Raw genomic sequence first — 13,007 nt, 5'->3', positions numbered from 1 at the left:
CCTACAACTGCAATGATAATTCACTATGTACTTTACATTTGAAATTAATCCCTATTTCTAGCAGGAAAAAAAAAAAGTTTCTACCCAAAGAGCTTTCAAGCTATGAGCAGACACAATAAATCTGCAGATCGTTCATTACCTCCCTATGTCAAGTTTTATTATTTGTGGGAGCAGCTCCATTTCAAAGGCAGATAACCTTACCCCTGGCACTCTGTGAGCCCCTGACGAGAGAACAGCTTCAATTCTGCATGCAAAAAAAAACAACAGGGAAATTACAAAGGGCTTTATCAGTACCCCACGCTGTGGAGTACTCATTTTAACTAGTATTCCCATGACTTCAGGACATCTCTGGTAGGATTCAACCCTCTCAAGCATGTTAGCAAGAACTGCCTGTTAAATCCTGGTGGAGAGAGGCAGGAAGGGAGTGAAGGCTGGGGGATGCTGGACCAGCTTTTTCCTTGCAGCCCCCTAATTGAATCTGCAGCATCCAGCCTGCTGGTATCCTCAATCTCAATTTACTCCTTGGATTTTTATACTGAGCACCCAGAAAATTCAGCATTTGTGCTGAATAGCTTTTAATCAGCTATTTTAATCAGTTCCTTTTATCTTTAAAGCCCTTCTAAATCTCTCTGCCTCAGTGTCCCCAGCCCTAAAATTTATTCCAGCCATTTGTTTTCCTTCATTCAGCTTCCAGCGCCCTTTACGGTGATCTAATCATCTTAATCTTTAATGCTCATCTCTACCTTTTAACCTTTTCAGTTTTCATTTAAAGCAATCTCTCTATCTCTCTCTCTATCTCTCAGGTTTGGAGCTTTTTTCTTTATTATGAAATTAAGGTTTTCCTTGGCCCCTGTCTCAGCACAGACCTGGAGGTGTCCTATAGAAAGTCCCCTGGCTTCAAGCTGCATGTTGCTTCTCAGAAGGTGACTTGTGGGGTCCTTAAGTAAATCAGAAATTTTTCTGTTGATACAATTAATGTAATTTTAGGGAAATAAAGGCAACTTCAAAAGTATTACAGTACTTGGTTTCATTCATTTGAAATTACTATGATAGCATGTGCTATCATTTCCTTACACTGGGAAAACTATGTAGACTCTTCATGGAATATTTTAGTTTGGAAAAGACCTTCAAGATAACTGAGTTGGGTAAAAAAGCAGATAAACTTTTGAGCATCTAAGCTCTTTTCAGGATTGTGAGAGGTTCAGCAATACAGAGGCTCAGTAAATGTGTCACTTTTGAATCATGACTTTGTAATATCATGCCCCACTTTGCTGGCACTTCTCCAGTTTTACACCACTTAGAGCATTTTGGAAAAATCACTGATGGAATGGTGAGAGCTAATATTAAATTTAACACACTAAAAAAAGCAAAAACTTTCTTTAATGTTTCCTACATAAGGCTCTTCAATATTTAAGTCTGGTTTGAGCTCCCAAATTAATATATAATAAACATGAACGTGACTTGCAAAGAAAAGCGATGTGGATGCAGTGAGTTCAGACTGCCACCAAATTGCAGCAAGCACATGTCAGATGCAAAGAGCACACAAAAATAGATAAAAAAAGAAAGACAAGCACCCCCTGACATAATGAGTGTTGCAGATAGCAGCACCAAAGTTGGCACAGGAACTTTGGTGAATACAAACCACCTCCCTGCCTCTCTTCCCACACACTTTAATTTAATTTTTTATCCTCCTCCTCTGCTCCATCCCCCATTACAACTGCTAAAGCTGTGCTTCAAAAAAAGCTTCATTATCACCTCTCAGCTTTCCTGAAAGCAGTGCAGGGAAGGTTTAGCAGACCCAGGCTTGGAGCAGATGGTTCTCTAAAGCCACCTGCATCTCATTTCCCTGCCCTCAAGAACATGAAGCAGAAACTTGGGGTGCTTCAAATTGAGACCTCTTCATGCCAGTATTGTCTTCCTCCACACCATGGAGATTTAGGCTGAGCTTTTTTATTTTCAACATGTAAGCAGCTCCTCTCATAATTTACATTCATGGAGGTCATGGATTGCTACAGTGCTGGGTGCTGGCATGGTCCTCCAGCAAGGGAGCCAGGCTGCCCATTCCATGAACCATGGGCTTCAGTGACTCCAGTTCAACCAGTACATCCTCAGTTATAACAGGGAAAAATATTAAAAATATTTTCTTTTTAAAGGTATTAATACTGCTGCTGAAATACCCTTTAATTCCTTTGATCACTAGCTGATACATAATATGAAGCTTTTCAGTTTTATGGGAGATATTATGGCCATACATACTAAGACTGGCAACTGGAGAAGATTAATACACTGGGCCCTAAATAAGATGAGACAGATAACAGTCACCAAATAAACTGTTCATGGGGATCACAGTCATGACTGTTGTAAGCAAATGTCACACAATTTCATAATTAAAAAAATTAAAAAAGCTATCTCACAGGTACTCCTGCACTCCCTGAATGGCTATTGTCTCAAACTGGAGCTGAAAAAACACCAAGAATGCTGGATAGGGATCACATTAGATAACACCAATTTTTAACTAGTTTCATCCATGGTGTGTGTTCCTCCATTTCAGCTTTACTGACTGGAACTAAAATCTGTCACTGGTCTATGCAGAGTCCCAGCACCAGGGAAACAGATTAATTCTTGGCCAAGCAGAAGCAGGTTATGGCCTCACTGAGAGGAGTTACAGTGGGCACAATTCATCTTTTGACTGACCACATCAAATTCAGTGTCCATTGCAGTATTCCAGTCCCAATTTCCCTCCCAGCTGTGGGATTCCCATTATGACCATGAGGTCCCCAGCAAAGGTTTTCTATTACTAATATGTAAAGATTTCTTTTTGGATTCTTTTTCTTATGCCAGGACTTTCCCCACCCTTGTTACTGACATTTAATTTCCAGTGAAAGCCCACCTATATCAGGGAGTTTCACAACTGACTGTTAACCAAGATTTCCCTTCTGTGAATTTCAGGAATGTAAGCATTCAATTTTCTCTTAAATTGGCAAACAGTTTTCAAGATCTTACATCTATTCCCAGAAAATTCCTGTAACCAAAGCTAGGAGTGGACTAGCAGTCCCTTGTTCGTATCCTCACATATATCAATGGAATTTTCATAATTTACCCCAAAGACTGATTGTGTGTTTATTGGGTATAAAGCTATCAATCACATCTAAGAGCAGTCAGCCTGAAAAGCCAGGTAAAACTGATCCCTCCCCAAAAGACTAAGTGGAGGGAATTGAAGAAGCAGTGTGGGAATAGAAAGGAATCCCTCTGGAATTCAGTTTATTAAGAACTGTATCAGCTCTACTGACAGCAAACACATTCCTTCCTTTTATGTAGCACTTACCTCTCTTTATAACACTTTAAACTCCTAATATATTTACACTGGACACTGAAATGATCATTAGAGGCTCGACCTCCATGTCAAGGCCCCCAGCCTCCTCCCACAGAGATTAATTGCCTTCCTCCCAGCACCCCCCTCCCAGCTCACTGCCACTGAAGCAGTCTGTCAGCACTGCTGCACAGTTAAATTGGCAAATATTAATTGCCAGCTGGGAAAAGTGCCATTAGTTCGCACTCAGATTTTTTCCAGCTGGAAAGACAGAGTGTTAAATGGAGCAGATTTCCTTCCAGCCTCCAAACCAGCAATGGAGCAGGTCTGCCTGTTCTGCAAGCACATAATGAGCAAAACATTCAACACCTTCCCAGGGATGTTTTGAAATGCTATTCCATAGAACAAATTACTTCTGGAAGTAACAAAGCACAGAACAAACACATAGACAACAAATAAAGTACAGAGGAAATAAACCACCATCACCTGAGGCTGAATTCATATGTATTTGAGATTACTGCAGTGATACGAGTTATCAGCCTGCTTGTTTGGTTTTTTTTCCAGGTCTGCAATTTAATAACATTCAAGCATAGAAAATTTTCTGTCAACATGCGGAAGATTATCATTTTCCTTAATTAGAAAAAAACTTTTTGAGAACCGGAGGAAAGATAGAGTAGTTGAAAATGAAAGATGCCATTACCTAAGGTCATGAAATCATAAGATTATGGGATGATATGGGCTGGAAGAAGCTTCCATCAAAACATTTAGTGCAGGGTCAGACTAGGTTGCTCAGGGCTGTTGCCAGCCAGGTTCTGAAAGCTCCCAGAGATGGAGATGGCACCTGGGCAGCCTGTCCCAGCATCAACCAGTCTCCAAGGGAAAGCCACCTCCTCACATCTCGTTTCAGCTGTGCCCTTTGCTTCTCATTCTCTCATCATGCAGATCCAGGTTCCATCCTCTGCTACTCTACCTGTGCATAAATGTCCTGAGAGAACACAATTTTCTGGCTCTGTCAGAGTGCAAACACACTCACACTTGTGCACGTGCACAGCACCCCAGCACACAGGCATGCCCACTTCAGAAGACTTTATATATAAATTCATGGCATGAAGTACTGTTCTGAGCAGCAGTGTAAGCCTCAAACCAAACAGTGTGTAACAGAAAGGCAGGTGGTTTTACACAGAGATTTCTTATGAAATTCTATACAAAACATGTACAAAATTATGATTTATTATAAGACAAGAAATGACCTTGCATGACGACGAAAATTACTGTCAGATACTTTCTTAAAAGAAAGAAAAATACATATATTTTAAGCGGTGGGACAAAATTATTGAAAAATTAATACTGACATTTCAGCAGGGAAGGAAGGAAGAGAATGGGACTGGAATACCAGACATAAACAGGCTTTTACAGCACATTGTCTCTCCATATAAAATTCTGTCAGATTTTATAAAATCAGAGCTTTGGTACAAGTTGGACCGGAAAAAAAATATAGTAAGTAATTGAAACAGGTATAGTGCATTTACACAATGGAAAGTTCAAGAATTTGGTCAGCTAAATTGGATTGAATTCATGCCAGAGCACAAACTCAATCTGACCAGCTGCAGCACAAATCTGCCATAGAGGCTGGCAAGAAAAGCTGAGCTTTTTATAAAAAACCCAATCCACCTGGATAAGGACAGGATGTCAGAATCACAGAAAATAGCAAATGAACCTGGGCAAGCAAACATGGCTGCTTTCCTCTAGCAAGGGCTTGGCTGATGCATTGGAGCATTGAGATTGCTCATCAAGCAGGAAGAGGAAGGGAGGGAAGGGAAGGAAGGAAATCAGGTGGGGCAGTGATCCTTATCTCCATAGGAGATATCTTCTGTTAATGGGCCACCTGTTAAACCAGGTGGGACAGTTTTCTTTATCTTTTCCACAATCCATCCTTCCTCCAGGGAGATATCTCCTGTTAATGGGCCATTGAGTCCCACTGCATGACTGATAAAATTCATCCCATTGGGAGATTCTCCACCCAGGGGGAGGAGCCACTAATTACCTACCTAGATAAAAACTGAGATTTGGAACATCAGAGCAGCCCTTTTTTCCACTGGATTCCAGAGGAAAACCAGACCTTTCCACATCATCCCTGGACCTTCAGAGGAAAACTGCACCCCTCTCCTGAACCACTGCCTCAACAGAACCACATCTGTCACTGCAGGAGGATGCAGCCACCATTGAAGGGACTGCTACCAACACCATGACTAATGGGGTGTCAAGTTATATTCTGACTCCATCATCAGATTTTTTTTTTGTATTACTGTATTTTTATTTTAATTTTCCTAATAAAGAACTGTTATTCCTATTCCCATATCTTTGCCTGAGAGCTCCTTAATTTCAAAATTATAACAATTTGGAGGGAGGGGGTTTACATTTTCCATTTCAAGAGAGGCTCCTGCCTTTCTTAGCAGACACCTGTCTTTTCAAACCAAGACATTGAGGGAGGAGACAGGGTAGGTGTAGACAGTCAAAAGGAAAGAAAAATGAAAAGAAGTGGAAAAAAGGGGACTACTGCTATGAAAAAGCAAAGCATAGTCCAAAATACCATGTTAAAATGATATAACCCCATTATTCAAGGCATTTACTCAAGTAGGAACATTATCAGGTAAAGTGCTCATTCTGGACATCTGTGGGACAATTGTTATTATGAGCAGAGCTATCTTTCCACTCTTCATGAGTGCTTTTAGGGAAGAAAAACTTCTTTCCTCACCAGTTCAGCACACAGTAAAAGCACTTTTATTTTTACATATTTTCTTACCCAGTAAGAATCACAAACACCCCAACCAAATGACTACAGAAACTCACAAAATAGTGAAAACATAGAAAACTAAAAAAACCTGCCACATGGTAGAAAAGTCTTAAATAGAACATTTTCCTATGGGAAAACCAAACTGTATTTTGCACCAGGAAAGAAAACCAGATCAAGGAGAATGTGAATGGCCATCAGTGGGATTGATGTTTCTCCTGAGATCTCTGGGTTTAGGACTTCTGCATCACAGTATTTCCCTTGTGACTTCCCAAGTGAATTTTCCCACCTATTTATCATTTGCTTTATCAACTGAGGAAAAGGGACAGCACAAACTATAAAGTTTTGTGTACAGGGAACTGTGCTGCAACAGAGGCTGTTAAAGGTTAAAGCCTGGGGAGATCAGTGCTGCTCAGATCTCTCGTTGTTTCATTCACATTTCTGTTGGGTCTCTACACGTTTCCACAAGTTCTTTCAATGTTTTGGACTCTCAAGATTTCAAGGAGCCATTTCATTCCAGCCTGGGCCAAGGAGAAATCAGTCATTTTCCAAAGGATAAATTCTTTTCTGCTCTTCCTAATACTATTGCTGGAACTGCTTCTACTCACACAGGAGTATCTGCTATCCACTAGTATTTACAAAGCACTTCACATCTGATAAATATGCTAAAAGATCAAAAAATCCTTTCCCAAAACACACAAAACAAATCTCTGCTGTTTGCTTTGTTATCAGTTGACTGTGGATAGACCCAGCTCAGTGAAAGTAGAATCAGGGTATTTGATCTCTGTCTTACCTTAAGTCCATCAGTTTGTCACTGGTAACTGGGCAAACTGGCAGAGCACACACAAACATCCAGTCTGCAGTGTCCCTCAGCCCTACACTGGAATTTAAGTCTTAACTGAACAAGTCAATGTGGACAAAAAAACATGAAGCAGCCCACTTATCAGTCTGACTGCACACAAATAATTAAATTATCTACTTGACTGAAAGCAAACAGAAAACATGCTTAGTGATGCACACCTGAGCAGCCTGGTCTAGCAGAAGGTGTCCCAGACCACACCAATGGGGCTGGAATGGGAGGCTCATTAAGGTCACTTCCAACCCAAACCATTTTGGGATTCTGTGATTTTGCACCTTAAATGTTTTTCTCCAGTCAAAGTCTTAAATTTCATGTTACATTTAAAATGGTGCTTAAAATCCTGCACCTTAATTGCTGACTGAAAATTTTGATTTAAAAGAAACCACTATCATTCTTCATTTAGAAACAGGTAGCTAATGTACCAATAAACAGAGCAATGCACAGAAGGTTACTCAGGAACTGCATGGTAGAAAAAAACGCTGAAGCCAAGTATTTCTGTGGAGTGCCACTCTGTGGAATTACTCCCCACTTAAACTTTTTCTGTATGTTATCTCTGCAGACAGGGCTGTGAAGTACATTTTCATTTATTCACGTGGGAAGAGAAGTGAGCTAGTTTCTTTCTTCCCTTACATAAAGCTGTTATTCTGCTGAAAAGCAGATTTGAGCAGTGCTCCCTGGCAAGAGTTCAAGGGTTACTTTAAACTGGGACACAAAACTCCTACTTTCTGACATCATTTCATGGTGTGCTCAGGGAAGTATTCAAGCATGACATTGTATCATTAGGCATAATACAGCCACTGCAGGGGCTGATTACTGCAATAAGAACTCATTTTCTTTAACACTATGTGCAATAAGGAACAAATAAGAACCCGGGGCAGGTGCACTGTCATAAAGAGTGAGGTGATGTCAAGAATGAAAACCTCAAGGACTGTTTTTGGTAGTCAGGGGAAGAAAATTCCCTGAATTGTGGCGGGGGGGGTGCTGAGCACCTCCAACATTCTCTTTCTTTCCAAGGTTTCTCATGCTGCAGGGGCCCACCTGCATCTTACTCAGGGATGGACACTGATTCCAGGCTGATCCATCCCCTGATCTGACTTGATACCCAGAGGCAGAAGCACAGCAGCTGGAGCAAGGCACAGGTGTCCTGTTTAGATGCTCCTTTTCAATGAGACAAGCAAAAAGTTCCTCTTTGCCTTGATGTGCTCATGTGCCTGAAATATGCCTTTGGGTGACCCCTTTCCATGATTAACTTCCTACAAGGTCTATTGATCCTAATTACCTGCTTTGGTAAATTTAGAAGCTGCCTGTGACAAACTAACCCAAGGTGTTCACCAAATCAATGCACTGACCAGCTGTGCTGTCCTTTCCAAGCCAGATCTTCAAAACTAATGACACTTTGCAATGCACTGCCTACGCACCACTGGAAAAATTTTGGTCACAAAAAGACACAAGGTCTTCTCCAAAACACAAGAATGGCACTGTTTTTCTATCTCCAAAGGGTATCACAAGGACATGTTAATAAGACTCTTCAAAGGACTCCTGTTTCTTAAACAGGCTCTTCCAGCATTACATTAGCAAAGAGGAACTCACGATGGATAGCTCTGTATACAGCCAATCTCCATGGGGGCCTAAGTGAGCTGAAGAGAAAGGAACTATTTTCATATTTGATCACGTAAATGTCACTGGATATATGTGCAACAATCCACTCAAATCTTCCTGTAGGTATATGGAGTCATATTTGACAATGAGCTTTCAAGATATGCTCCAGTGAGGCCCTTTATGAGACCTCTCATTAGAAGCAAAATAATTTACAGCTTCTTCCATTCCCTGGCCTTTTATCACATGCTCCTACTCCTGCAGTCTCCCTAGATGGCAGGATGGTACATGGCATACCAAATATTAATGGGAAAGACATGGGACTGGTTTTGGTGCAAAGATGATAATGTAATTTGCTATTGAACTAGTAAAAGAGCTCCAGATGTATGCATCCCACTGTTAAGCAGAACTGTCTTTAAAGTTATTTAAAGTCTGTATCCACTCCTTATTTAATTTAAACAGCTCCTTTCCTTTGCCTGTGTCATTTGCCTAACTAGATTTTCATTTCTCAATGTTGCAGCTAACTTTTGTTTATACCATCTTTTCTTAACATCTTTGTCTTGTTCAAAGCCTTTTCAAATTAATTGGATTGTAAAAAGTTATTACACTAGCAGCTGAAACTACTGAGCAGCACAACTACAGTGCACACAGTGCATACAGTGATGTTAATTATTTACCAGTTCCCAGTATGATTGCATTTTGCATGGTGATGGCACTCGGGGGCTTAATAGCTGCATAAAGCATTGTGTATGTTCTCTGCTGTCCTGGAATAAATCATCCCTGAAAAATTTAGCTCTTAGAAATAAAACATACCATTCAGCCATTTACCAGGATTACGAGGAGTGATGAAAGCTCTACAAAGTATTTATTTCAACAGTGCCCTACCTCTGAAGAAGCAGTCCTTGCTGTGGATAATGTATATTCTCTTCCTCTGCAGACACGAGGCCCGATGCAGCTGGCAGTGATTTTCGTAGAACCTGCCATCAGACCCACAGACGGGCATGTAGCTGGGCTTGCAGCGCCGGACACAGGTGCACTCGGGCTGGCTGGTGTCCGTGTTCACCACGCACTCGCTGCCGCGGCCGCAGCGCTTCTTCCCGCAGGATGGGCGCCGGCTGTCCTGCCCGAGCAGCGCTGCAGGGAGCAGAAAATCCTCCGTGAGACACTGTCCCACCAGAGCACACAGCCCTGACACGAGCAGGAGCAGGTTCTGGAGGCAAAGCTCCCCTTTGAACAGCAGCAGCAGCTTGAAGAGGCTGCTCAGATCTGCACTCCCAGACCTCCAGCTCTCCCTTATCCCAACACTGAGTGTGCTCAAAGTGCTTTACTGGAAAGTGCTGTGTGGGGGTGGATTGTTGGACGGCTGCTGGACAGACTCAGGAGATTACTATTCTCTGGTTTTTAGGTTTGTAGTTTATTATAAAGGTGTGGGTGCAAAAAAGAGTGTAGAGCATGAAGATAAGAGCAAGGGGTTAAGAGAGAGCTTAAAGAGAAATTAAAGAGGTAAAAAGTAAGAGGGCGATTTTCCATTTACAATACAATAAGTATTCTTCTATAATAAATATTCTAATTTCCAATAACCAATCTAATACAATATACTAATTTCCTAATATTTGCATGCAGCCTATAGAAACTACTAAATTACCATGTTTTATGGCTTTCTTATCTGTAACCCTTATCTTCAAACCTTTCCTGCCAGGCTTAAGACAAAATGTCTGTTGGTTCTTTAGTATTTGTGGCATTTGGTATTGTCTAAACAAAGAAAGAGGCCTCAAGCCTTCACATGTATGTTTTCAGCGTCTATGTCAAAGTATGCCAATATCTCTATTTCAGAATTACTTGCTAAGCACTCATAAGCTTTTTCTATTCTCTCCCCAACAGTGCTGTTCTTCTAACTCTTCATGAAACTGGGGCCCAGAATAAAACTCAGTGAGAGCACTTCAGTGCCCACATTATCAACCATGAGTTACACTCAGAAAACAACCTGAAACCCTACACTAGTCCAGCCACAAAACTCAGCAAAGTGCTTTAAGTGTCAGCACTCAGCTCCTGTCCACATTTAGAGTCCAATTCTCACCCTGGGAGCCAGAAGCTCCCACCCAGTAGCAGAATATCCTCCAGGCTAAAATTCACACAGGTTTCAAGGAAAGCTCAAACAACTACATAGAGATTTGAAAAAATAACCTCCAAGAAAGACTATTACTGAAAGGAATGTTACTGAATATCACTGATGAGAATGACATGGGAAAACACTAGTCATTGTAAAAGTGACCATCAGTATCTATTCCTATACTCTGAGTAATGACACATAGTGAAAAATAACTTTCTACTACTTTCAAAAATTCACTGGGTATGATATTCTGACTAATACTGTGCTGTTTGATGCTGTTAAGAGGGTAAGGAAGCTGCCCTTGTGCTATAATGTTTTCTGCTTATGAAGTTTCCTCACTTAAAGGCTTACAGAAAACTGTAATTACTATAATTCACACAGGACAGGGCACTTCCAAACAAGCCACTACTCAGAGCAATAATTAGCATTACACTCAACGAAGAGAGTTTCAGGAAATTAGATTATTCTATGCTAATTGGAGTTCACCAAGTTGAGCATTACAAAGGGGAATTGCAAAAGGCATAATTATACCAGGAATAAGCCTTTCCTTGTGAAAAATTCACTGCCAGCCTTGCACAGCCTTCCAACAGCCAGAGACTCTGGCTGCTCCTGAGCTAGGGACTCAGTCTAGACCAACAAGATGGTTTGGAAGCAAATCCCTTTTCTCTATATTTACCACATGCAGGTTTGGCTCTTGGAAAGGTTTTGGTGTGTGCCAGCTCTCAGAGGATGCTCAAGTGCAAGCACTACTCCAGATGTGCTGCAGCACCAATGGAACACATCCTACAGCCACATCTTCTAAGGTACACCCAGGGCTGTTCCCTTCTGAGATTTTTCCAGCAGCCAAACAGTTCAGTGTAGGAGCACAGACCAGACCTCATCCATAGCCCCTTATCACATGTGAAAGGGATGTGAGAGGCATCAGTACCAGCTACTTCAATCCCATTTTATCATGTTAAATTCCCTGCTAACATCAACACAGCCCTTGCCTGCCCAGCATTTCATGCCAATACAAAATGTCCCAGTGCTGAAGCTCCATTCCATCTGCTTGTGGTCAAGGGGTTAAAAGCATGTGCACAGAAACAAGCAAGAGTTTCTAACAAACCCCATTTTTCTGGTCCCCATTAAGCCTTTGTTTTTATCACTGTAAATCTAAAAAGGAAAAAAAGTCTGTTATTGGAGGATTAACTACTTGACTCAATAACTCATTAAAATTCCTCCAACTTGGCAAGCTAAGAAATATTGACTTTTCCTGACTTGTAATAAACTAGAAGGTCAAAGCATCTCTGAGCAGTGCAAAAAGTACAGTCCATGGAAGGAATATCTGACTATACTTTACTAATTGTTCCAGAATTTTTGCAAATTATCCTCAGAAATGCAAATTTTGTGACCTCAGGGAGACCTCACTGTAAAGGTCATATTATTTATCAGTGCCTGCTGTAAATCAGAGCAGCCCAGAGGATGAGGACTTGAGGAGCTCTGGTCCAGCATCCTCTTCCTGACCTTCTCAGTGGCAGGACCTGCATCAGTACAAGCACTTGCCTTTCCAATAACAATGTGCCTCAAAATACATCTTTTGGAGGCCGTTGTTGATATTAAAGTTATTTAAAAATCCAGATTCAGCAGCTATTATTGTCTATATAAATGAAATTCAGGTATAACTACAGCAAAGACCTGCATGGGCTGCCTTGATCACTAAAAATTGATCTCTCAGAGTTTGCACCAGCCAAGGACTGTGTTATGCACTTTGCTGAAGGTTATTGCTGCCTCCTTATTCAAGGTAGTGCCCTGATTTAATGCACCAGGTCACATCTGAGCAGGTGACAGCTGCACCCTGCCCTGACAGCAGCAAAACCCTCATAAGAGCCTCAAGTATTTTTGGTATTTTGATTTGCAATATAAAATTTGCCTAACTGAAGACAAACATTTTTTATTAGAATGGGATTTTTAAGTTTTTTAATGATACATCAAAAATTTGTTAATGAAACATGCCTTCCACTGCTTTTTTTTTTACTTGAATTCCTCATTCTCACAAGGATTATTAAAAACAGCAATGGGAAAGGCAATCAAGTGAAACTGCCAACTAACTGCACAAAGTACTTATGAGCCCCACTGTAGTGCATAGTATTAATAAATAAATATAAATGAATATAAATTAATATAAATATAAATAAATATAAATTATTCAATTTATTAGTTGCAAAGAAAGTAACTTACATAGGTCAAAAGTTTATCATCTTGCAAAACAAGCCCCTCTTCAGCACTAATTAACTGTGCTCAACAAAGCTAGAGTCTCAGGTGTTACACTGCTTTAAGTCCAGAAGCAGGGACAAGAGGAAGC

The 13,007-nt window shown here is 40.8% G+C and overlaps 1 protein-coding gene across 2 annotated transcripts in view; it reads right to left on the bottom strand.

Annotated features, from left to right (window-relative positions):
• FSTL4 (follistatin like 4) overlaps positions 1 to 13,007 on the bottom strand; it is a 192,253-nt gene that overhangs the window by 121,638 nt on the left and 57,608 nt on the right. For both annotated transcript variants that reach the window (XM_056502543.1, XM_056502544.1), the window contains exon 4: positions 9,442 to 9,690. In XM_056502543.1, the coding sequence (XP_056358518.1) occupies positions 9,442 to 9,690 (249 nt within the window). The remainder of the gene's footprint in view (positions 1 to 9,441; positions 9,691 to 13,007) is intronic.

The sequence above is a fragment of the Oenanthe melanoleuca genome, chromosome 13, assembly GCF_029582105.1.
Source record: "Oenanthe melanoleuca isolate GR-GAL-2019-014 chromosome 13, OMel1.0, whole genome shotgun sequence".
NCBI classification, from domain to species: Eukaryota; Metazoa; Chordata; class Aves; order Passeriformes; family Muscicapidae; genus Oenanthe; species Oenanthe melanoleuca.
The sequence above is the reverse complement of the archived record's forward strand: the minus strand, read 5'-3'. Positions and strand labels throughout refer to the sequence as shown.